The sequence below is a fragment of the Amblyomma mixtum genome, chromosome 5, assembly GCF_055824585.1.
Source record: "Amblyomma mixtum isolate Tamu chromosome 5, ASM5582458v1, whole genome shotgun sequence".
Taxonomy (NCBI): domain Eukaryota; kingdom Metazoa; phylum Arthropoda; class Arachnida; order Ixodida; family Ixodidae; genus Amblyomma; species Amblyomma mixtum.
Genome location: NC_143016.1, coordinates 71753802 through 71779690, shown reverse-complemented (window position 1 = coordinate 71779690; position 25889 = coordinate 71753802). Strand labels below are relative to the sequence as shown.

General features: G+C 48.1%; 1 protein-coding gene across 4 annotated transcripts; it reads left to right on the top strand.

The window, feature by feature from the left end:
• Window positions 1–243: 243 nt before the first annotated feature.
• On the top strand, window positions 244–18054 carry LOC149342630 (uncharacterized). 4 transcript variants are annotated; one of them, XR_016283051.1, is made up of 7 exons: window positions 244–3181; window positions 4959–5184; window positions 6164–6344; window positions 8719–8764; window positions 13249–13486; window positions 14773–14900; window positions 17653–18054. XR_016283051.1 is itself a non-coding variant. In XM_089545060.1 (6 exons), the coding sequence occupies exons 2-6, from the start codon at window positions 5017–5019 to the stop codon at window positions 17704–17706; spliced, it is 687 nt and encodes a 228-aa protein (XP_089401186.1). In that variant the 5' UTR covers window positions 246–3181; window positions 4959–5016; the 3' UTR covers window positions 17707–18054. The 4 variants fall into 4 exon arrangements, 1 of the variants encoding a protein (XP_089401186.1); XR_016283049.1 differs by having other exon boundaries at window positions 246–3181; window positions 14707–14900; XR_016283050.1 differs by lacking the exon at window positions 244–3181 and adding an exon at window positions 4371–4742 and having other exon boundaries at window positions 14707–14900.
• The last annotated feature ends 7835 nt before the right edge of the window (window positions 18055–25889 follow it).

Below are 25889 nucleotides of genomic sequence, written 5' to 3'. Positions count from 1 at the left end.
CTCTTTTCCTCCTTTATTCCTTCCCTTAAGGCGCGATTCAGTGACTAAATACTAACTAACTGCTAATTAATGACTCAAGCTTCGCCTTTAGGAGTGGAACGCGACAGCGTGTTGTAGCGCTGCCAGGCAGTCCACGGAACGCCACCACCCGTTCGGCGCGATCCCTTACCCTCTGAACGCAACGCTTTTTTGAGGAAAGGAAATGGGCAGTGGTTCTGTGTCATCTCGGCGGACACCCGAACCGTACCGTACAGGAAGGGAGGAACGCCACCACACGTTCGGCGCGATACCTTGCCCTTTGAACACAACGCTGTTTGACGAAAGGAAATGAGCAGTAATTCTCTGTCATCTCGGTGGACACCCTAACCGCACCTTACAGAAAAGGAACCCCAGGTGGTTGAAATTTCCGGAGCCCTCCACTACGGCGTCTTCATAGCCTTAGTCGCTTTGGGAGGTTAAACCCCATGAACCAAACCAAACCAAACCAAACCTTACAGAAAGGGAGGAACGCCACCACACGTTCGGCGCGATGCATTGCCCTTTGAACGCAACGCTTTTTGAGGAAAGGAAATGGGGCAATCATTCTCTGTCATCTCGGTGGACGCCGGAACCGCACCGTACACGAAGGGAGAAACGCCACCACCCGTTCGGCGCGAAGCTACCGGCGCTTGTATGCCGGTCCTGTGGGAGTGCTTAGAGGGTCTCGTTAAATCTCGTACAGTGCCCGGATGTTCTCGTTTCAGTGCCCGGATGAGTGGAATTCAGTGTCCGGTTGTTGGCTTTCGGTCTCGGCGTGACGTGACCACACTGCCGACAAGGGGAGCTAGAAGCATTTCATGCTTAAAACTAAACAAAACATTGGCGTTAGCGTTGACAACGTTGTAGAGTCCGTTAATTTTCACAAAAGGAGACACCCAAATGGCTCCAATGCGTCAGTGGACACCTCAATCTCGCTGTCGTGTACCGTGGACGGCATTGGTGTCTGCCTGCGAAACCTGCTTTCACTAAATATTCCGTGACCCGCCGCGGTGGCTGGGTATTTAAGGCGCTCGCTTAGGTAGCCGGGGTAACTGGTATCGAACCCTGCCGCGGAGGCCGAATTTCGATGGACGCGAAGATCAAAAGGCGCCCGTGTGTTGTGCAATGTCAGTGCACGTTAAAGAACCCCAGGTGGTCGAATTTATTCCGGAGCCCTCCACTACGGCACCTCTTTCTTTGTTCTTTCACTGCCTCCTTTATCCCTTCCGTACAGCACGGTACGGGTGTCCACCGAGAAACGTGAAACAGTTATTGCGCCATTTCCTATCTTGAAAACCAGTATTCAAGTTCAATTTTCAGACATTCCGTGCTTAGCAATGCTCAACCGCCAGCAATTTTTGTTTGTTTACTTTTTCTATGGAATGCATCACTTATACCTCACCCACAAACATATAGAACAAAGGAAAACAGGGATGGCTCTCTGTCGAGCTCCAACCTGCAAATCCAAGCCAGCTGTTTCTTCAGGCCAGGACAGCGGCGACGACCGCAGCGTCTCTGAACTAAGGGCTGCAACCACCTCTCAAGACCATTGAACCCTTATTAGTGTGCATAATAAATGTTTACAATTAATACTACTGCTGCAGCAAAGCATGTTATTTCTTTTCTTGATCTTGCCACTCAACAAAGAAAAGTTACCTAAACACAACTAAGAACAAAAAAAAGATGCCCAGGCTTAGCTTGGTTAAGACAAGAATGCGTTGCATATTGCGCGGTCTTTTTGCGCGAGGTATTGGTTGCCGGCACTCGATTTTCTCAGCAGCTTTTAAGGCGAAAGCCTTTAATGCCTCATACTGTCGTTAGCAGACGTGTCGGCAGGAGTGTCGACAGGCGCGTCGGCAGCCGTGTCGACAGACGCGTCGGCAGGAGTGTCGAGAGACGCGTCGGCAGAAGTGTCGACAGGCGCGTCGGCAGCCATGTCGACAGACTCTTCGGCAGATTCGTCCGCCTTTCGGCGTCGCTGCTTAAAAGGCTCAAGGTTCCATTATGAACAAAGGCGCATCTAGTGAATGCATGGGCTTCATAAATAAAATAAAAGGAGTAAAATAAAAAAAAAGCAAAATAAAAAATAAAAAATAAGAAAATAAACCAAAATAAATACACAATAAAGATAAAATGTGAAAATAAAAATAAAAAACAATAAAATTAAAGAAAGGAGCAAAAAATAAATAAAAACAAAGTATCAAAAATAAAAAAGTAAATAAAAACAAACAGTGGCCAGGAAACGCATTCGCCTTGCAGCACTTTAGAGAGCGAAAGTGCCCCCTGAATTTTTCCTCCGTGACGTATGGATGATGGATGGATGGATTGGAGCGCCCCCTTTGAAACGGGGCGGTGGCAACCGCCACCATGCTCAGCCGTTCCTTTTTTTTGTTTCTTTTTTCTTTTTTTCCTTTCTTTAAGTGGTTTCGTGACGTCACGAAACCACGTGACGTCACGTCACGTGGTTTGGTGGCTGCCCGGCCGCGCCCAACGGCTGAACTGAGTGATTGCAATATGCTACGCATAAAAGAAACACCTCTCACAATAACAACACGATGTTTTTTGCAACTTATGTAAATCAGAAGAATGCCACCTTCGGAGGCTACAAACTATGTCGTTTAATAATTCAGCTACGCTTCACGCCATTGAGCCCGAGTCCTTTTCGGCACAGTGCAAATTTCGTTCCCAGAAGGCAAACTTTTACTATATGGTATGGGCTTGTCAGGAAAATAACAGTATTGACATCATAAATCAGCCAACGCTTGAGGGCTGGGAGGCGGCCCTGTCCAGCTCGGACCTTGTGGAACAACGAGCCCTCGTCGCAAGGGAACGGGCAGCGGCATTTACCAACGGCGTCCCGGGCTAGGGACCCGATCAGCCTTCCTTTAAACTGTGGCTTTAAATAAACGTTTTCATCATCATCATCGTCAAATTATGTGCAGTATAGATTTGTGAAAGAGTGCGTGGGGTGATGATGATGATGACGATGTCCTCAGGCTTTATCTTCTTTTGACCTGCTGTCCTTTCTTCCCACTGGTTGATCCGTCGGCAGCTCGAGCAACACGTTCTCGCGCCCAGGCACCACGTTCCTCGGTCGTTCTTCTTGTGCACGGCAGCCGGCCTTTTTTGAACTCCAGCAGCTGTCCAGGACGATCTACGTCAAGTAAGAAGGCCTTTTCATTCGCACCCTTATTACGCACTTCGTAGCGTTCGTTAAATTCGATTCCTCTGGAGCCGTCCGGCAACTCTGTCTGGTGTGAGTCGACATTGCGACAAAGTCGACATTGCGCACCTCTAGTATGTATTTAGAGAGCACAAGTAGCTACCCCTATTGGAAAGTGTTAGTGGTTAGAACTCTGGGCTACTGAGACGAAAAAATTACTGAAAGCACTTTGGTTGGTTGGTTTATGGGGTTTAAAGTCCCAAAGCGACTGAGGCTATGAGAGACGCCGTAGTGAAGAGCTCCGGAAATTTCGACCACCTGGTGTTCTTTAACGAAAACACAAGGCTTTCTCCAAGCACACTTTAAAACACCTTGGAAATTCTAAAGTGTGCTTGGGGAAACCCTTGTAGTCAGCCCACTGCCGCTTCCCCGAACCGCTTGGCGCGTGGCGGGCTTCCCGCATGTGCGGTTTTTATTAAGGCGAAAGCCTTTAATGCCTCATACTGTCGTTAGCAGACGGGTCGCCAGGAGTGTCGACAGACGCGTCGGCAGCCTTGTCGACAGACGCGTCGGCAGGTGTGTCGACAGACGCCTCGGCAGCCGTGTCGACAGACGCGTCGGCAGGAGTGTCGACAGACGCGTCGGCAGCGGTATCGACAGACGCGTCGGCAGAAGTGTCGACAGACGCGTGGGCAGCCGTGTCGACAGACGCGTCGGCAGGAGTGTCGACAGACGCGTCGGCAGGAGTGTCGACAGACGCGTCGGCAGATGTGTCGACAGACGCGTGGGCAGCCGTGTCGACAGACGCGTCGGCAGGAGTGTCGACAGACGTGTCGGCAAGAGTGTCGACAGACGCGTCGGCAGCCGTGTCGACAGACGCGTCGGCAGGAGTGTCGACAGACGCGTCAGCAGATTCGTCCGCCTTTCGGCGTCACTGCATAAAAGACTCGAAGTTCCAGCATGAATAACGGCGCATCTAGTGAATGCATGGGCTTCATAAATAAAATAAAAGGAGTTAAGTCAAGAAAAGGAAAATAAAAATGAAGAAATAAACAAAAATAAAACAAAATAAAAAGATGTGAACATAAAAATAAAAAACAATAAATTTAAGAAAAGGAGCAAAAATAAATAAAAAATATGAAAGAATAAGAAAGTAAATAAAAACAAACAGTGTCCATGAAGCGCTTTCGCCCTGCAGCACCTTGGAGAGCCAAAGTGCCCCCTGAATTTTTGTATTGCGGCAACAAAAGCCGTTGCCTAGCAACCATCCCGGTGGACACACGCACCGAACCGTACAGGGAGGCAGGCAGTTGGAGTGAAAGAAGAAAGACACAGGGGCCGCAGTGAAGAAAATGAATTTGAGGAATGGAAATAACGGAGGAGGTTGCGCCGCAGCGCGGAGGTGAGGCCACAGTTGGCACTATTCCAGCGCAAGGACGGACACCACGAGCGTGGACCGACGCGGGTTCCTACCCGACCGCGGCGGCCGTGTTTCGACGGATGCGAAGCGCAAATGGCGCCCGTGTGCTGTGCGATGTCAGCGCACGTTAAAAGCCCCCAGGTGGTCGAAATAATTCCGGAGCCCTCCAATGCAGCACCTCTTTCTTTCTATCTCCTTTGACTACCACCTTCCTCTCTCCCTTTACGGCGGAGTAGAATTATTCCGCGATTTCCTGTCCTCAAAAACCTATTTTCAATTTAAGCGCTTTCTCTCCACTTACTAGACTTTCATTTTAGCGCCAAGCTCCTCTGCTAATTAATATTTTTATTTTTGCAGCTGGTCTAAAGCATAATCTTAGGCGATCATTTGGGCGCCGCCACTGTACACACGAGCCATGCGACAGCTGATGCGAGCCATGCGACGGCGACCAGACTACGGGGACACTGGCGAGTTGAAGAACGCGCTAGCCTTGTTGGCCTCCAAGCTGGCTCCACGCAGTCTCCTTCACGCCTCGCTGCTCTTTCCCTGCTCACAGTCCAGCGCCGCTGAAGGGACTACGCAGGTATGCGACAACACGCACCAGCTTTCGGTTATTGCAGGCAAATAGAGTAAAAATTTCTGCGAAGTTACTCTGCGGCTCTTTCAAGGCTTCCTCTACGCCAAGGGTGTTTAAGATGTACTGGATCAATGCTGGCTTGAGAGTCGTTTTGACACAGAAAGGCAATTCACTGTCATTACCAGGGATTAATGGTTATTTGGTTCTGAGAGGAAATGTGGTGATATCGAGAAAATACGCCAGTGCAGGCGTGTACAGCCTATGTTATTCGACAGCATCAGGAGCTCATCGGCTGATTTGGTTGCTTCTGGTGTTTGTGTCAGCTCACGTGATCACACATGACGGGTGCGACGTGAATGACTAAGCATGACACATCATGCGTAAGTTACGACAAACGCCTCGACGGATTCGTTAGGTTGCCACAACCGAGGCTGGGCATGCATCGTCTTGGTATCGGTTAATTTTTTCGTTACGGTCCCTTTGGACAACTATAATTGTGTCGCGTCGCACTAGCGTTCAGTTAATTAACGTGACTTGCGCGGAAGATGTGTTGATTAAAGCAGACATTCAATGCTGCCTCATTGCAGTCCAGCGAAATTAAACTTAACAGTCCACCGCAATACAACAAATATGAAGGAGCGTGCAAGCATCCACACCTAACCACAAGTTTTTATTTAATCTGGAAAGCTCTTGTCCAAATGGCGCACTTCATTGTCACTTTCATTATACACGTGTGCATGTTTCGGGTTTTTTTTTAGTAGCAGGCTCCACAAACAAAATATTTATGTCCTTAGAAATATGGCAGCAAAAAGATAACGGGAAATTGGTAGGACAAGTTTATTGGCGGTTGACATTGCTTAGGGCAGTCGCTGTTATTTTCCTACCTTCCGGAAGGTTCTCATTCGAAAGCGCCGCTTTCAGGGCAGCCTGTATTTAAAATGCCTAAAGTATGCCGATGTTCAAGGATGTGTTTTCTAATCTTCAGCACGAGCAAGCACCGACAGACAAGCACTGCCGAGGTGCAACATCCCAGCAGAGCCTTCGGGGTACCAACGACAGGATCCCTCCCGATACTTGGTTCGCGCCGCTGGCGCCCAATGCAGCCCGCAGGCCACCGACCCATCCGTGGCCAGTCGCCATGAATCCAAGCAGTGCAGCAAATATTGGTGAGCCAATCAGTGAGCAACAAAGAGCACAACCTGATGTTGCAAACGATGGCGAGAACACGTGACGTCTTCAGAAGTAGCCCCGCTCACGTGAACAGGGCCGGTATTTAGCTCCAGCAAAAATAATCCTGACCTTACGCGTCCGCGCTTCCTATAGCTAACCAGCCAGATAACACAAATGCAGTTATCTGGCAGTTATGGTGGTGTACCATCCATCATCATCATATCACAAAGCGAAATGGAGAAACCACCGCAAGGAGGCGCGTGTACATTAGATCCTGCCTACCGTTAGTCGTTGAGAGCATGGGCATGACGGACTGCAGGCATATGACCTCAAAAGCAGCCATCATAATCTACCTTTCCAGCACATCAGCCTGCGCTTTTTTTCAACCCTTTTCTCTGTTTTTGTTCCCTCTCAAAAGTAGCGTGGGCAGGTTTTAGCAAGGTTTACTGACACTGGCACTAGGGTGCCACTACGTCCTAGTGGCACTAGGGTGCCACTATGACGCGGCGAGGGGATTTCGGTTGGTCGTACGCATAGCCGTTGTCGATTGGCGACAAGCATTGGTGACTTTAATTTTTCCCCTTAATTAAGTAGATGTTACCCGTTCTTCAGAGTACTCTACGGTGCGAGGCGCTCACTGAAGGCCTCCATTTATCGCCCCCAAACCGAACTTCTCGGTGGTCAAAGAGCAGCGCGACTGGTTCTTAACCCAAAGGGCAAGGGTTTTGAGTCCCGGCTTGCCATTTTTATTTTAGAGCGCTGTTGCTGTTGTTTATTGAATATTGTGCACAACGTAATGGCGGTGTAAGGACATCCCGACCTTGAAGGCCACTGAGGAATTGTATAGTAACATCGTCAGTGTTGTACTTTCAGATCGTTGTAGGCTGTTTGAATTACTCCCGCTAGGTTATGCGGTTGCAGTGTGAAATGGCCATCGACGAATGGGAATATAGTGCTCAGACCACGGCGGCTGGCGCAGAACACGCGTCCCAAAGCTAACCCATGAATAAGAGTGTCGTTCGTGCGCTTGTCACTTCCCACTGGTTAGGAGAAGATTATGAAAATATTTATTGTATTAAATGTAGGGGGCGGAGAGAGGAGACTGGTTAGATATACATTAAGACCTATCTTTGTATACTTTCTGCCCCTTAGATGCGTTAGCGGCATTATCAGGGAGCCATGAAACTCTTGCAGATTCCCGGAGCTTTCAAGATACTCGATGTATTCTGAAGTTGTGAATCGAAAGCTTCACCACGGGACCTCGTGCTTCGATTGCCATGTGCCTAGTTTTCGCCTTCAAAGGGCCTTGAACTTCGAAAGCAAAGAGGCAAACTGACCCCCTAGGACAGTGGACACCTTAGTGGCACTTTAAGCTACGAACCAGTGGAGCGGGAGCTTGGAAAGCAAAGGAAAGGCGCATAACTGGCCTCTTCGTACAACGGACACGTCAGTCGTCTTTTAGCCTGCGCAACGGTAGTGACAGTTGTGCTCTGCATACGTTGGCATTGACAACTTTGTGCCACAAAAGCGGCACTGAAGCCATAGCCCGTCGGCGTTCATTGTATTCATCGGCGTTCGAGTTGACACCGTTTTACACTCCGATGATTTTTAGGAAATCAATTGCGCATAACTGTTTCCTTTGGTCAATGGACGCCTGAATCGCGCTAATAGGTATGTGGGGTGATTAGTGACTTAGGCTGCATGTGTTAGCGCTGATTAAGTTGTGGCAGACACGCGGCACTTTTGCAATAGGCCGCAGCGTTCATTTGGTGTGCAAACTGCAGCGATCAACCAGGTTGGGTGCGCTGCCTATCCAGTGACCGGAACGCACTCGAGAGTTGCAGACGCCAAGCCGCTTGTAGTTCAGCAGTAGTGGAACAGCAGCTAATTTTCGTATAATCTGCACCTACAAAGATAATCGATTTCAACAAGTGTTCAAGACATTCACAACTCCGTTGCCTTCTTTTTTAGGGAAGAATTAAGTGTTTTCTGCTAATTGACTTCTTCTACACTAAATCCATTTTTCGTATGCTATTGTTAACGTTATAAAAAGTCCTCAAAGCTCCTTCAATTCTGCTTTAAGCACATTGTTTTTGTGGCTGCCCTGGCGCAACTCGTTTACAATTTCGTGGTCCAAAAGATATTACTTCTTTGTGTGCTGTTCTTACAGGAACTAAAATACTTATAATATGCCATGTAATTTAAGGGATAAATACAGCGCCATTGTTACAGAAATTACAGTAAATAGACACACCATCCGAAATTTGTCCAGCTGTGTGCTCTGCTTAGCATGCTAACTTATTCGACATTACGGTATTCACTGTTCTACTGTCTAACGAACTGTCTTCTTTTGTCTATTGTTGCCTGTAGATAAAACCGCGAAAGTTGCAGAGATCATCGTAAAGGATCAAAGCTGGTGAGTGGCGGTGCCGCCCCATGTCATTTGTATTCTAAATGTTCTCCTCTTCAATGGCACAATTTGCAGCCCTCAGTACCATACTGTTCGTGGCCCTGCGGCGAAAATATTTCAAATGTGCGTTTCGTGGGTTTCAATTAGAACAAACTGAAGTGGGTGCCGCTAGCAGTTTTAGCGGTAGAAAAAACAGCCGAAATGAAAAAAAAATTGATACGAGGATATTCGATGAAAAAATAAATGAGGCTAGTTCCACATCAGTCGCGCACGGATAGTCTGACCTAACATAAGCGCTTCTTGATTCGTGATCTCCTCGCTTGGAAAGCTTGTTGAAAAAACATTCCCTAAAGCCTGCTTCATTGTAATTGCCCCTATAAATTGCCTCCATTGATTATAAGAGAGCATTTGAGGAACCGATTATGAGGAGCCGTGCACATTTGAAGAGCCAGAGTGTAGAAAAGGTATGCACAAACAGGGGGGCACTTTGTTGACCTAAAGTGCAGTGAGGCGAAAGCCTTAAGCGCGGTGTTGCTACTTGTGAGACTGATGTGCGGTTAAGATATTAAGCTTCGCCTCTAAGAGCGGAACACGACAGTGTCTTGCAACGCTGCCAGGTAGTCCACAGAACGCCATCGCCCGTTCGGTTTTACGCCTTGCTCGTCGGTAAATTGGTTTTTGAGGAAAGGGAATGTATCAGTCCCGCATACCTCGGTGGACACCTGAACCCCGCCGTAACCGGAAGGGAGGAAGATGGGAGTGAACGAAGACACCGTATTCACCAGTCGCGCCTTTGTTCATTCCAAACCATCGATCTGGCATGGCGGAGTGTTAGCGTGCTCGTCTCGCACTCCGAGGACCGGCGTTCGGTTCCCGAGCTCGACCAGTTTCCTACTCGATTTTATTTATCTGACCTGACTAGAAAAGTTAATTAGGCTTATTGGGTAATTAAGCAATTGACTCATTTCATTCTCACTTGCTTAGAACGTCACTATACCATCCCTGTAATTGGTTGCATTGTTACTGGCCAAAGTACAATTGGCCCCGTTTGAAATTCGCGCGCTGTGACGTCACGAAAGTTTCGACCAATTGAAAAGCGTGACATTTCTGTCCACAACTTCTGCTTACAATGATGAGGCATTAATGGCTGCCGCCTTAATACACGCAACCCACTATTATGGCACGCACTAACCTCAAGTTGATATCGAATTCTAACCGCTGCCCTTTTTTGAACGCTGAAACGATTTGATACAACTACGCAATACTGCATCTGACACCGGTCCAATGTCATTAGTACTATATATCATACTGATGGTGCAAACAGCCTATAAAAATGGTTCGGTTTGGTTTATGGTGTTTAACGTCCCAAAGCGACTAAGGCTATGAGAGACGCCGTAGTGGAGGGCTCCGGAAATATCGACCACCTGGGGTTCTTTCCGCGAGGCTCCTGAGAGGCAGTTGGATTTACCGGCCATCGCAAAGAGCATGTATGTCCGATCTACCGTATTTATTGTTGTAGCAACATGTTGGGGTTCGGGTTCGCTCTTAATGCTGCGAGTTGTAATGGTTTGGTTTGGTTTATGGTGTTTAACGTCCCAAAGCGACTAAGGCTATGAGAGACGCCGTAGTGGAGGGCTCCGGAAATTTCGACCACCTGGGGTTCTTTCCGCGAGGCTGCTGAGAGGCAGTTGGATTTACCGGCCATCGCAAAGAGCATGTATGTCCGATCTACCGTATTTATTGTTGTAGCAACATGTTGGGGTTCGGGTTCGCTCTTAATGCTACGAGTTGTAATGGTTTGGTTTGGTTTATGGTGTTTAACGTCCCAAAGCGACTAAGGCTATGAGAGACGCCGTAGTGGAGGGCTCCGGAAATTTCGACCACCTGGGGTTCTTTCCGCGAGGCTGCTGAGAGGCAGTTGGATTTACCGGCCATCGCAAAGAGCTTGTATGTCCGATCTACCGTATTTATCGTTGTAGCAACATGTTGTGGTTCGGGTTCGCTCTTAATGCTGCGAGTTGTAATGGTTTGGTTTGGTTTATGGTGTTTAACGTCCCAAAGCGAGTAAGGCTATGAGAGACGCCGTAGTGGAGGGCTCCGGAAATTTCGACCACCTGGGGTTCTTTCACGTGCACTGACATCGCACGTAATGGACAGCAAAAAACGCTGCTATCACTTGCTCATTACATTTCATTAAAAATGTAAAAAAAAACTCCTCTTATTGTCTTTTTTCTAAAATCTAGCCATCCCTTATGTTAAACCCTTTATAGTTGCTTAATGTAATGAAATAAAAAGAAATTGAATTCTTGTCCTCCTGCTTTTGGAGAGCATTATTGGCGGCGAGGTGCTATACTGGTGGGTTTGAGATAAAATGTGTTTTCTATGCCATCGAGCACGGGAATCGAGCTGAAGCTCGGTTCCCGTGCTCGAAGTTCCCGAAGTTCATTAACCCAGTAAATAAGGCAGTTAAAGATGCACTAAATAGAAACTTTAAATCGTCTTTTTACCGAGAGTACTCCATCTACAAACTACGAGCAATCTTAGAAAGTTGGGAATAGTGTCCTGTACGGCCGATTTCCCTATGAAATCGAATAAGATCCGGTTGCCGCCTTTTTTTAAAGATCTCTTTCGAAAAGGGGAGTAGTCAGTCAACACTGGAGTTCCTGTCAGCCAGTCGAGTGGTGTCTTCGCTTTCGCTTTCATTTAACTTTATAGGTTTCCGCCAATAAATAGTGTGTCCCAGGCTACGTAGCCGCAAATTAAACCTGTGGAAATAAAAGTACGCAGGTACACTTTGCTTTCTAGGATGGCGACGTACGTATCACTTTGCCGTTGGTAGAGCGGCAAGGCACCACGCGGCTGGCTGAAAAGCATTCCACGTGCTGGCTGACTGCACCTCTTTTTTGAAGCTGAGTTAAAATAAAAAAAAGGTGGAAGTCGGGACGTTTAATTCGATTTAATCGGGAAATTCGCCCTACTGGACAATACTCGAAGTTTTTTATTATGCTCGAAGCGTGCAGATCGAGTTCCCGCGGTAAAAATACGAGATCAGAATCCCCTTCACTGCACATTTAAGCTATGGATGTCTGTCCTACTTTTGAGGATGGTGAGTGCTCGAACTGCCCAAGTTTTGCAACGACACACGCAATCAATGTTGAAGACCAGGTTTCGAAATGCTTAAAGCTTGGAAAAACTCCTTCTTCTTTTTCTCTGGTGATTGATATTTGGAGCAAAAACCTCAGTAATCATGAAGTCAGGTGGTCTTCTTCTCTATAGACACTACTCTTTGATCTTAGCCATGAGGCCGAGAAGCCGATGTACTGAGCGATGTCAGTGCAGGTTAAAGAACACCAGGCGGCCGAAATTCCGAAACCCTTTACTACGGCGTCCCTCACAGCCTGAGTCGCTTTGGGAAGTTAAAACCCCCATAAATCATAGAGCTTTTCCAGAGACGGTGACGTCACGAGAAGCTTCAAGCAGGGAGAAAAATACGAGGACGAGGAGGAAACAGAAACGAAGAGTCTACGCGTTAAAGTATTCGCTGTTTTTGTTTACTTGTATAAACTGAGCAACCTGCATATTTACACGCATGAGACACGTATGGCTCCGTTGACCTAAAAAAGAAGTGAAGAGTTAGCTCTAGTACATCGGTTTGATAAGGTCAGGCGAGCGTTGTCATTCGCAGTCTCTCAGCGGAGCTTCCTCTATGCACATACGCTATCCTTCGGTAAGGTGGTGCGACGTCATGGGACTTTACTCCACCGGTTACGGCTTGGCGTCGCCTACACCAAACACTATCTCCACAAGATCGGCATCGAAAATAAACCAAATTGCGTACCGTGCCACACTCCAAACACAATTGGACACCTACTTTGCGAGTTCCCGAACTATACTGCTGCAAGAAAAACATTGGAGGCCACCGTGAAACAGCTGGACCCTCGCCCTCTCTCTGAGGAAACTCTTCTGGGCGCCAGGGCGAGACGTTCTGTTTGTGGCTTGTGACAAAGGCCGTGCTCAACTTTTTGTGTGAAACAGGCCTGGACAGCCGTCTGTGACTGCCTGTGCACTACCTACATGGTTAACGACATGTGTCGGTGTTTGTGTTGCAGACCCGTTTTATGTTCGTCTACTCACCACGATGCGAGTGCCAGCCAGTGTGTGTGTGTGTGTGCGTGCGTGCGTGTGTGTGTGTGTGTGTGTGTGTGTGTGTGTGTGTGTGTGTGTGTGTGTGTGTGTGTGTGTGTGTGTGTGTGTGTGTGTGTGTGTGTGTGTGTGCGTGTGCGTGTGTGCGCGCGCGTGCGTGTGTGTGTGTGTCGACATCACCCGTGAAACTCATTGTATTATGCCATCATCAACCTTCATTCGCATTTTCCTTTTCCTCCCCTTCCCTTTCCCCTGTGTGGAATAGCAGGCCAGGGCCATGTTGCCACCGGCTGACCTTCCACCTTTTCCTCATTAAAAATTTCCTTTATCTCTCTCTTCGGTACCAGCCGCAGGTACTGGTGCCACCGTCTGTACTCCCTGGACCCCGGAGAAGAGCAGCCACGGTCCTCACTCGGTGCCCGCAGACGCCGTGTCCACCAGGCGATGGCTCACGTGTGGGACGAACCGGCTGAAACTCTGCACGGCACAACACGTGCTCGGACAGCCACTACCTCGGCCGGTGCATTCCTTAGCGTGGAGTGTTCGGTGCACTCTTCATCCCGCACCAGTTCTTCGCTGCCTCAGGTACGGGAGCAATGACCTGCGATGACGGCTGTCAGATGGACGCACTGCCACTAAAAACACAAGCGTAGGGATGGCGCAAATTAGAAACGGCCTGTTTTCAGGAGTTAGGGCGAAACAACCGGGCACATGAGCACGAGGTACGCCGTTGCTCAGATGTTTTATTTGCTTATCATCGCTTAAACCACACCATGGCTGAACTTAAAGAGAGAATGCGCCTGAGTTTAACGTACAAAGCATGCATACGCTTATGGTATGTAGACAGCGTAAATTTATAGTCTTTTCTCACTATATGTGTGTATGCCGCTAGCAGTGACGCGGTGTGGAAAAGCGAGAAACAGGAGCGGCGCAGCAAATCCGGCTCGCCCGCGCGTGAACCAGTGAGAACAGGGCCTTGTTTTTGCGGCGAGCGAATGCGCTTCGCTCGCCGGATTTTTGGGCAAGTGTGAACGCGCCTTTAGGAAGTTTGGGGGGGGATAAGGCGACCGCAGCTGGCACAAGACAGGGTTAATTGGAGATATACTTGTGAGGTCTTTGTATTCCAGTATTCCAAGAAGGTCTTTGGCTTGCCTGACTTGACCTCTGGGGACTAGATTGGGGGGGTCATCTTGGGAATTATTTTAAGCTGTTTAGTTTTGTTCTTTGGGCATTAACGTAACTGTAAATTATACCTATTTTAAGGACTTCAAAAGCTGTGCAGTTATCGGATCTTGAATTGGGTACCCTTCTTTTTTTTCTGTTTTTTCTTACGCACACCTTATGTCACCAGCAGTTGATTCATTGCGCGGCGCGATCTTTTCTTACACAGAAGAGGTAACATATTTGAGAAGGGTGGCATCACGAACGAATGTGCATAGACAAATTGCATGGCTAGTTATATCCACGTCAGTGGAATCGCCACGGTGCACAAAAACAGATGTGGACTGACAGGAAGACGACACATTTTTGTATAGAGGTCAGCACCTCAGCACGAAGTGTCCTGGTCTTGCCATTGTCTGTTTTTCTAGACTGTGGTGAATTCCAAGTTTCTGCAGCGTCACTGCGAGAGCGGTAGCCTGGGCCCATAGCAGCGTCTGCAGCCAAACTGTTGCTTACTTTTTCAAATTCCCAGGTCCTCTACTTGCATGCTAGTACAGTTCATCCTCGAAATGATGAAGTCTGTAACATCCGCATTTTAATTCGTACCTTAAAATCTGGCTACATAATTTATCTCTCCATGCAAGGAATCCTTCCAAATGCGTTGTGAATCACTCATGGATAAAAAAAGCCCGAGTGCGGACACGGCGCAGTTCCGGACAAGGAGACGCACGGAGAATGAGACCGGGAAAGGGCCATGCCGATAGGAGGAGCCAAGTCGAGGGAGCCGAAAGAGGCGAGAGCCGAGGCAGCCGCCAGAAGGGGAGATATGCTACTGGCTGTAAATATCTGCTGTGCATTCGCGCAAATGACATCCCTCCCCTCCTTTATTTCCTTTTATTTGTCTAGTAATTGCCAAAGTGTATGACGCCGCGGTGGCTCAGTGGTTATGGTGCTCGGCTGCTGGCCCGAACGACGCGGGTTCGATCCCGGCCGCGGCAGTTGAATTTCTTGCGAGGAGAAATTCTAGAGGCCCGTGTATTGTGCGATGTCAGTGCACGTTAAACAACCCCAGGTGGTCGAAATTTCTGGAGCCCTCCACTACGGCGTCTCTCATAGCCTTAGTCGGTTTGGGACGTTAAACCCCATAAACCAGAGCAAACCTTCTTTTCCAGTGAAAGTATTGGGTAGTCTGATGCTTCCGCGCTTTCTTCTCCAACAGCCGCGTTGCACCTTGTTCGTTCATTCCACCACAAAAGAAATGCATTGTGGTTCATGTTGCGAACTTGGCTCAACACATCTATCGCTTCCGAAAGGTGCATTTCAAATTTATGCTCAAGTTAAGGCATTTCTGGAGTGACAGGATTGAGAAGCATTACTATTTCAATGATAAAGCTGCCAATTATCATACCTACAATGGACCGACCTCATATTCAAGTTGGCTTTGCCACAATGAGCTGTGCCCTAATTATGGCATCACTGGCCATCAGTGCAACGAAGATAAGCCGCTAATCTGTGCATTGCTGCTTAGCTGGTGCATATTGTGCTGTTACGAGAACGCTGCCAACAAATTCCTCAGCTTCCTGCTGGTAAGACAATCGTGTTTAACCCTAAAACAAAGGGCCCTTTGCTTTAAGCCACCTTGTTTCAGCTTTAAAAGTTTGATTGCTCGTGTTTGTGCTCATTCCCTGCTGTTGGGTGTCGATGGCAGTAAACTGGTGCCATAATGGGGCTTTTTTATGAGTTAGACCCAACAAAAAACACAAGCACAAACAGCATTCGAGCAACCAAGTACAGCTGCGGATGGATTTTTCAGGCTTGGTTAGACATGAATAATGGCCCGGATAATTGAATGGTCCAAAAAATGTTTAGCGGTTTTTCAGTGATGTCCAAAATTACTAGTCAAAATTAACGAAGTCTAAAAAATTTCTCGGTGAATGTGCTTTGTTGCTGAATGGAATTGTGATGCATATTTTATTGACATAGGAGGCGCCAGCCATAACTGGCTTTTGGACTATCTAGCTGTGGGGTACCAGTATGCAGTGCATATGTGCTATCCCCATTCCTTCTTATGCCCAGCTCTCCCTCACTGAGCCAGTGACCGGTGTCGCGAAAAAGAGGACGGATAGCTCTATTGGCAAAGGCCCAAGAGACGGTGTGGCTGAGTTTATAACTTTCCCTCCCTTTTTAATTATGCCTATTGGCAAACAATTCGAATAAAAAAAAAGGCCTTATTTTTATTTTTTTGCTCTGGTTCGTGAGTCTTTCGGCAATTCCCTGCGGATAGGCACCCTGAGTTATCAAATGGACGCACGAGGAGGAGGTGAACAACAGTCTCGAAAGGAAAGGCATGGACTCATCTCGGCGATAGCCCACACAGTCAAATGGCCGCTTCAAGAAAGCCTGAACTCATACGTCGAAGTGTGTTTTACTTACGTGCATTTGCTTTCCATGTTAGACTGTGACACACGCGCAAACACAAGCGCCTTGTTTTTTGTACATGACTTGCCGCTTGCCTCAAAGTTTCTTTGTAACATATTAATCGGGAATTTTCTCTCTGCTATAACACTGAAAGCCTTGTCAGCAAGCACTTTTTTTCCGCATATGGCTTGCAGTGTCTTATATGAAAGCCGGTCGTATGCAGTGAAAAGAGCGTTATGCATCTGGCGAACAAGACACATCGGCGCGAGTTTAAGCAGGTGGCAGTTAGTTTTCGCTTAGCCGATTTAATCCACGTTCGCACATTGATCCCGTAAAGCTGGACTGTTCTTTCATATGGCTACTTTAACGGCGCGCTGCTTATACACTGCTTTTTTTTCCCCATGCCATTTTCCTCGTGCTGTTATTCGCTGTAACTCCCTCCCACCTCACCGATCTTCGTGTTGCTGTGATCAATGCTCTTTTGTCATTTGTTGTTCCGAATTGAACTTATTTTTTATTTGGCACTTATCTTGCTTTATGGGTAAAGAAAATTAAAAATTATGCAGCAGAAATATGTGAATGGTAACAAAATGGAGCCGAACACAGAAAAAACTTGCGCTCGATATACACGCACAGCGAAGTCATTACGTGCATTCAGCATCGATGATTATCTAAATTTCTTTGCCTGTTAGCTGGTCTGGTGAAAGATGATATGCTTTGCACTATATTGAAGAAAGCGGCCGAAACAAGTTTTGAATCAAACGTAATCCGAAAATCACTGTCTGTTCTGCGATTTTAGGGCACATCAGTTAATACCAACCCTGAACCTAGCCACGAGCCCTTTTCCACGGCGTCCCTCATAACCCACTCGGTATATCGAATAAGCGCAACTCACCTTACTATAAGACGCGTAAAAGCTTTTATTGCGGCTGCACAAGATGACCTCAAGAAACGCTGTATCCTGAGAAATTGGTCATGATTACTATAAAGCATTATCTACTGGTAAGCGCTGGGGTTCTTTCTATTTTCGGAAAATATCACCTATATTAGGCTACCAACGGTACTCATTGTTGCTTTTAATAATCATAATAATAATGATAATAATAATAAATTTATTCTGCCTCTGTAGAAGAAACCATTAACTCTGTGCATCCCTGTTTGTGTTCTCACAGGTTGACACCGTCTCGATCATGACCTCGTCTTCTCGCAGCTTCCGGCATAAGTGAAGAAAACAGGCCGGCGCTTGATGTGCCTCCCACCAACGACAAATCAGAGACCGCGTCCTGCATATTCAACATCATCGATTTGTTTTACGATATTTAGTTCTTGCAGTATTGTAGTGAAAGCTTATAGACATCCCCTTTGAGATTACAGCGTTTTGAAACATATATTTCCCTCTTATAATAGCTAATTTGCTTCTTTATTGTGTTGTAATACTTTAGGAAAGCATTACGAACCTAGAGACGCTTGTTTGTTCTTTTCAGGCGTTCATTTGGTTTATAGATTTCGCAATTAATTTTTTTAATGTTTTTCAGCGAGCAGCACAACGAGAAATAAAATTGTCATTTACGGGCCTTGGTGTTGCGGCGTGGTTGGTTTTATTGCAAGAGTAAAATCTACACATTTGTGACTTCTCCCTCCATATCGTCTTGGATGGTTTTTTTTACCTGTATGATATATCCGAGAGGTCCTGAAAATTGCCTCTGTAAATGGCGCGGAATGCCTAATGCAAAGTGATAATGCAGTTCTAATGTCGTTAGCCAAAAAAGACTTGGTCCTGACTTCTTTTCTTTATGCCGCACAGACACAACCATATATGCACTAATAAAAGAACAGGAATGGATGGAATGGGATTGGCTGGATAGGATGGGATGGGATGGGATGGGATTGGGGATGGGATGGGATGGGACGGGACGGGACGGGATGTGGGATGGGATGTGGGATGGGATGGGAGCGCCCCCTTTGAAACGGGGTTGGTGGCAATTGCCACCATGCTCAGCTTTTCTTTCTTTACTATTTTTTGTTTACTGTGTTGGCAATTCTCATTAAGATTCGCCACCATCTTTACCTACGGTTCCCTATAATTCTAACCTGATGCCACATCTCTGTTTTTCAGCCACTAATCCTCCAATCGCTTTTTGCTAACTTCCACAGCAGATCTATTTACATGACCATTATTGTCTTCAAACCCTAGGGCCTCAGGAAGAGTGACTGTGCCTCCATCGACATACGGATGGATACCATCACATTTATTAAGAGGTGTTCAATTGTTTCCACAGATCTACCACACACTGCACAGGTGTCATCTTCTCCATTAAATTTCTTTTTGTAGCTGCGCGTTCTAAGACACCCTGACCTAGCTTCAAAAAGTAGGGCACTGCCTCTTGAGTTATCATAGAAAAATTGTTTCAGGATCTGTCTTTTCCAGTATCGATATAGTTCTACGCTGTTTTTTTTTCCATTGAATTAATCCAATTTTAACTTCTACGTTTTTAACTTGTCGTTTAATGCTCTTTCTTTCTCCGTCCTCATGACTGGCATACTTACTGGTAAGTTTTCTAGTTCTTTTCCGCCACTGTGAGTCAACGCTCTTTCTGTATAAATATTTAAATACCTTAGCTGCCTACGTGTTATCGTCCACTTTCCTCAGGCGTTCTTCATATAGTATTTTACTCTTAGCTTCCCGTGCTTCGAAAGAACTGACTGGGCCCGCTGACACGGGCGCCATCTGTCGGCTTGCAGCCGGACTGCAAGGCCCACCCCGCTGCGGCCGTACATCATCTGGACGCTCGAGCGGGCGCAGTGTCAACACCTCAGTATTCTTGTATCATGCTCCTTGGTTTTAAGGCGGAAGCCTTTAATGCCTCATCGTTGTAAGCAGGAGCTGTCGACAGAGATGTCACGCTTTTCAGTTGGTCGAAACGGTCGTGACGTCACAGTGCGCCAATTTCAAACGGGGCCAATTGTACTTTGGCTAGTAACCATGCAACCAATTGAAGGGACCATATAGTGATGCTCCAAGTAAGTGGGACTGAGCTTAGTTAATTGCTTAATTACCCAATTAGCCTAATTAACTTCTCTAGTCAGGCCATATAAATAAATAAAACCTAGTAAGAAATTGATCGAGCTCGGGAATCGAACCCCGGTCTTCGGAGTGCGAGACGAGCATGCTATCCACTCCGCCATGCCAGCTCGATGGTTTGGAATGAACAAAGGCACGTCTAGTGAATACGGTGTCTTCGCTCACTGCCATCCTCCTCCCTTCCCTTCCGGCGAGGTTTAGGTGTCCACCGAGATATGAGAGCGCAATACATTTCCTTTCCTCAAAAACCAATTTACCGACGAGCGAGGCGTAGAACCGAATTGGCGATGGCGTTCTATGGACTCCCTGGCAGCGTTGCAAGACGCCCTCGCGTTCCACTCTTAGAGGCGAAGCTTAACATCTTAACCACACATCAGTGACCACACTTTAGGTCAAAAAAGTGCACCCCCCCCCCCCCCCCTGAATTTTGACGGGTGTCCACCGAGATATGTGAGAGAGTTAGTGCGTAATTTTCTTTCCTCAAATACAATTTTCATTTTCTTCATTACGGGCCATCTTCGTCTTTCTTCTTTCACTCCTACTTCCTCTGTTCCTCTACGGTGCGGTTCAGGTGTCCACCGAGATGACAGAGATTTAGTGCGCCATTTCCTTTCCTCAAAAACCGTTGCGTTGAAACGGCAAGGCATCGCGCCGAACGGGTGGTGGCGTTCCGTGGACTCCCTGGCAGCGCTACAACATGCTGTCGCGTTCCACTCCTAAAGGCGAAGCTTAAGCTTAATTAGCAGTTAATTAGTATTCAGGCATTAATCAGTAATTAACCATTAATTAGTGATTCGTCATCACTTAGTAATTAGTACTCAATTACATGTGACGCCACCAGTGCCACAGAAGCACTGAAAGTGGTGCGGAAAACGCTTTCGCCTCTACGCACTTTAGACAGTCAAAGTGCCCCCTGAATTTTTCTTTCCTTGTTATCTTTCCTCTGATCTTTTAACTCTCCTCTGCCTGCACGTGGCAGCGGTGGTGGCTTGGCTCGAGCCAGTAGGCAGGCCTGTGCAATTTCCTTTTCTTCCTTCTCTCAGTCACAACAACAACAACACAGTCAGTTGAGCAGCGAGATGTCGGCCAGGGAGAGGGCGGCTCGCCAGACCGCAAAGCGCAGGTTACAAAGAGCCACGGGAACGGGAGAAGAACGAGAAAGGAAGAAGCAGAGTAACACATGAGTTGTTCTTGTCTATGAAGGGCTAACCAGGTATTGCCAGGTAATGTTTAATTTTTTTGACTACTATGCTCCGCATCCTAGGCTTAACCATAAGCTAAGCCAGGCCATTTTTTATCCCTCTGAAGCACACTTGTTAGCACTGCGCGAAACGCATGTCCGGTCGCACCCTTGCGATAAAGTGTTATCGCCACGCGCTAGCCGTGCGCCCACCGCAAAGCTTTACTGCTCCTTTTCCTCTTACTCTACCTGTCCCCTTGTAAGCGGACAGGTCCACAAAATCAGGATAGCTGTTTCAGCGAGTGGGTTGCTCAAGAGAAAAATTTAGTGCTTGAGATACAAGGATTTACAGATGAGGACAGCATATGCTATAACGCATGTGTTGTCCTCTTCGTTCCGTCAGTCTGTCCGTTTGGGTAGCTGTGCGATGTGTGTGATAGGCTATGGCACTTAAAATACTTGACGCCAGTAAGTAGCGAAGTGTGTGACACGTTGAGTTTGGCTGCGTCGGGGTGGCGCGATGAAGGTGGATCTGTGTCGCGGGTTTGTACGACGGGCAACAACTGTCTCGTTAAGCAACGAACCTGCCACTATTGCCACTTAGATTAAAGCACTGTTGAGTTGTCCACTCGTCCAAGAGGGGAGTTATGCGCCTTCCTTCTGGTTCAGGTGCACATAGAGATGTGAACATCTTTATTCCAACACCACATGCGACGGACGCCACCAAGAATAAAGAATATTATTTCTCAAGAAATTTGAATAAATTGTTTCGGTTTGTTATGGCTTGATGGGGTTTATTAACGTCCCAAAACGACTCAGGCTATGAGGGACGGCGTAGTGCAGGGCTCCGGATATCTTCCACCTCCTGGCGCTCTTTAACGTGCGCAAACATCGCACAGTATGCGAGCCTCTAGCATTTTATCTGCACTGAAATGCGACCACACGACTATCGGATTCTTTTTTCTTTGGAGGAGAAATTCTAGAGGCCCGTGTACTGTGCGATGTCAGTGCACGTTAAAGAACCCCAGGTGGTCGAAATTTCCGGAGCCCTTCACTACGGCGTCTCTCATAGCCTTAGTCACTTTGGGACGTTAAACCCCATAAACCAACCAAACCAACCATCTTTTTTTCAGGTAAATACATTTAAAGCGAATGCATTACTGGCTTATTCGAGCTAAGGATGTCGGTGCCGAAATTTGACTTTCAAGTGGAGGAGCGATGGAGGTGTGTCAGCCATGTGACCTATCTTCTCTCTTTTCCTCCTTTATTCCTTGCCTTAAGGCGCGGTTCAACAACACCCTCTAAAGAAGTTTTTTCTAGGGGGTGTTGGGTTCAATCGCCCATCGCGATGTGAGACAGATATTGCGCGATTCCCTTTCCTCAAAAACCAATTTTTAATTGTGAAGGAACCAGCGCACAAAACACAACGGACAAGAAAAAGGTGGTACACGACGGACAGGAGCGCTGTCCGTCGTGTACCACCTTTTTCTTGTCCGTTGTGTTTTGTGCGCTGGTTCCTTCAGAAGTATGTATTACCAACTAGCCCAACAACAAGTGTTGCTCAATTTTTAATTACCACTTCTTTCGTTCCCTCTTTCATCCCTTCCCCTACGGCGCGATTCGGGAATCCACCGAGATATGCGAGACAATTACTGCGTACGTCCTTTCCTCAAAAAACGAAACAAAATTTTGGCGTTAGCGTTGAAAATGTTGTAGAGTCCGATAATTTTCACGAAAGGGGGCACACAACTGGCTCCCTGCGTCAGTGGACACCTCAATCTCGCCGTCGTGTACTGTGCGTGGCATTGGTGTCCACCTGCAAAAACCTGCTTTCGCTCAATATTCCCTGACCAGACGCGGTGGTTGTGTGTTTAAGGCGCACGTCTACGTAGCAGTACCCGGGTTCGAACCCGACCGCGGAAGCCGCATTTCGACGGAGGCGAAACGCTAAAGGCGCCCGTGTGCTGTGCGATGTCAATGCACGTTAAAGAACCCCAGGTCGTCGAAATTATTCAAGAGGCCTCCCCTACGGCAGCTCTTTCTTCCTTTTTTCTTTCACTGCCTCCTTTATCGCTTCTGTAGTGCACGGTTCGGGTGCCCATTAAGAAACGTGAGACAGTTAGTGCGCCATTTCCTTTCCTGAAAACCAGTATTCAAGTTCAGTTTTCAGATATTCCGCGCTTAGCAATGCTCAACCGCCAGCAATTTTTGTTAGGTTTCCTTTTCTATGAAATGCATCAGTTTTACCTCACCCCCAAACTTATAGAACAAAGGAACAGTGGGATGACTCTCTGTCCAGCTTCAACCTCCAGATACAATGCCAGATGTTTCGAGAGGCCAGGGCGGCAGCGACGACCGCAGCGGCTCTGAACTAAGGGCTCCAACTACATTTCAAGACCATTCAACCCTTATTAGTGTGCATAATTAATGTTTACAATTTATACTACTGCTGCAGGAAAGCATGTTGTTTCTTTTCTTGATCTTGCCACTCAAGAAAGAAAAGTGACCTAAACGCCAGCAAGAACAAAAAAGAAACACCTCTCACTATCACAACACTTGATTTTAAGGCGAAAGCCTTTAATGGCTCATGCTCGCGGTGTCCGTCCGTGCTCGCGGCGTCCGTTCATGCTCGCGGCGTCCGTCCTTGCACTGGAATCGAGCCAACTGTTGGTTCTCCTCCGCGCAGCGGCTCAACCTCCTCCGTAAATTTTCCTCAATTTCATTTTATTCATGACGGGGGCCCCCTTTCTGTTGCTTCTTTCACTCCCACTTCCTTTCTTCCTCTACAAACAGATGACGGGTGTCCACTGAGATATGCGAGGCAGTTACTGCGTGATTTCTTTTCCTCAAGAACAACTTTCATTTTCTTCATTTTGACCCCTTCTACTCTTTCTTCTTTCTCTCCCACTTCCTGCCTTCCTGTACGGTGCGGTTCGGGTGTCGTGCGCGACGGTTGCTAGGCAACGGCTGTTGCGGCCGCAACAACAACAACAAAAGCCTGATCCAGGCGACCACTGACCCAGGGAACCAGTTATGCGCGCTTCCTTTCCTTAAAATGATCGGAGAGAGAGAGAGAGAGAGAGAGAGAACTTTATTTACAGAGGAATTCGGGGCACGCCCCAGGGTCCCCGCACGACCCCACTGCACTCAAGTGTTTATGTTCCGAAGGTCCATAACACTGGCAGCACGGCCGGTGGCGATGGTCTGCACGGCCGGGTCCTCCGAGCGCAGCAGGGTCTCCCAGTCCTCCCAGGTCTTGAGGTTCTCTAAGTCCCGCGGGGGAGGGTCCGCCGGGCAGAGGGAAATGATGTGGAGGGAAGAGGCGAAGGGTTCTGGGCATAGAGTGCATGCCGGAGTGGGGAAGGAGGGATGATAATGGGCTAGGGTAAGGGGTGAAGGGAGTGTGTGTGTCTGTAGTCTACGCCAGAGTGTTGCGTGTTTGTTATCTAGGGAGGGGTGGGGCGGGGGGTAGAGCTGGCGTAAGGCTCTGTGCGCCTGGGTCAGCTCACTGAATGAGTGCATGCGCTCCTTCGCGAATCCCCGATCAGAGGCCACCTGCGCCCGGTTTAAAGAACCTCGGGCTAAAAGGTTGGCGGCCTCGTTTCCGGGATTCCCGGAGTGTGCGGGCACCCATATCAGCTCCACTTGGCGGGGCGGGGGGGGCATCGGGCGAGTCCAGTATGCTAAAAGCAGGGACTCGGCCTCGAGCAAAATTTAGAATCGCAGTTTTAGAATCGCTTAAAATGTACCGGGCTTCCGTGCGGGTTATAGCAAGGGCAATGGCGGCTTCCTCTGCAGCCTCTGGGGACGTGTCTGGAGGGAGACGTAGTGTGAGGAGGGCGGATAAAGAGGAGTCCACCACAGCATCACCCGTGCAGGCAGCGTCCACCCACACGGCGTCCGGCTGGGGGCCGTACGCTCGATGAGCGGCCTGATGAGGAGCTCTCGGTGAAGGGATCGTGGGATGGCGAGGAGGGTTGGGTCGTTGGCCGGTGTTTTGATTCCGAGGGTGTCCAGGATATACCGACCTGTGGAGGTTTGTGTGAGCCTGATGTATTGGGCCTGTCGGTGGGCCTCCACCAGTTCCCCGATCGTATTGTGGAGGCCCAGGCCTAGTAATCTGTCTGTGCGTGTGTTGATGGGAAGGTGAAGTGCTACCTTGAATGCCTTGCGAATCAAAGCATCCAAAGCGTTTATGTCATGTTTGGATAGGTGTAAGTATGGGGTAGTGTACAGCACAGGGCTGAGCACAAAGGCATGAATGAGGCGACATAGGTCGCGCTCCTTCATGCCTCTATGACGTCCCGAAACCCTGCGAATGAGGTGCGATATCGCGCCTACAACCTGCTTGAGTTTCTTGAGGGTGGTGGTGTTTTTGCCATCGTTCTGGATGTGCAGGCCCAATACACGGAGGGTTCCAACCTCAGGTACCGGGTCACCATTCAGTTCAATGGCAATGGGGGAGCGGGGGCAGCGGTGGTTCTTAGGCCGGATGAGGAAGAGTTCGGACTTCTCTGGGGAGCAAGACAGTGCGATGGTCCGTGCGTAATTTTGGGTGAGGGTGGCTGCTTCCTGTAAGGTATTCTCTATGTCTCCGTCACTGCCGTGAGTGGTCCACAGGGTGATATCGTCGGCATAAAGAGTGTGCTTCAGGTGGGGAATAGTGGCCAATTTTCGGGCGAGGGGGATGAGGGTAATGTTAAAGAGAAAGGGGGAAAGGACGGACCCTTGAGGGGTGCCGATACTTTGAAGAGTGTAGGAGGGGGAAGACAGAGGGCCGAAGTGTATCTCAGCTGTGCGGTCAGTGAGGAATGCTTGAATGTAGGCATACGTGCACACACCCACATTCAAGGGGGATAGAGCAGTCATGATCGCCTGATGTTCAATGCGATCAAAAGCTTTGGAGAGATCCAAAGCTAAGACTGCCTTGGTGTGACCCGGAAGAAGCGGGTCGAAAATGTCGTGTGAGAGTTGCAGCATAGCGTCCTGTGCGGATAGATGGGGGCGAAATCCTACCATGCTATGCGGGTAAAGATTGTTGTCCGCCATGTGACTTGTGAGTCTCGCTAACACAACATGCTCTAGGAGCTTCCCAAGGCATGAGGTTAGCGAAATAGGGCGAAGGTTTTGAAGTGTAAGTGGCTTGT

Coding starts and splice junctions, on each gene's coding strand:
- LOC149342630 (XM_089545060.1), top strand. CDS start 5,017: ATGCGACAGCTGATGCGAGCCATGCGACGGCGACCAGACTACGGGGAC. Junction 6,345..8,718: donor AAGCAGTGCAGCAAATATTG/GTGAGCCAATCA, acceptor TGTTGCCTGTAG/ATAAAACCGCGAAAGTTGCA. Junction 8,765..13,248: donor ATCGTAAAGGATCAAAGCTG/GTGAGTGGCGGT, acceptor CTTCGGTACCAG/CCGCAGGTACTGGTGCCACC.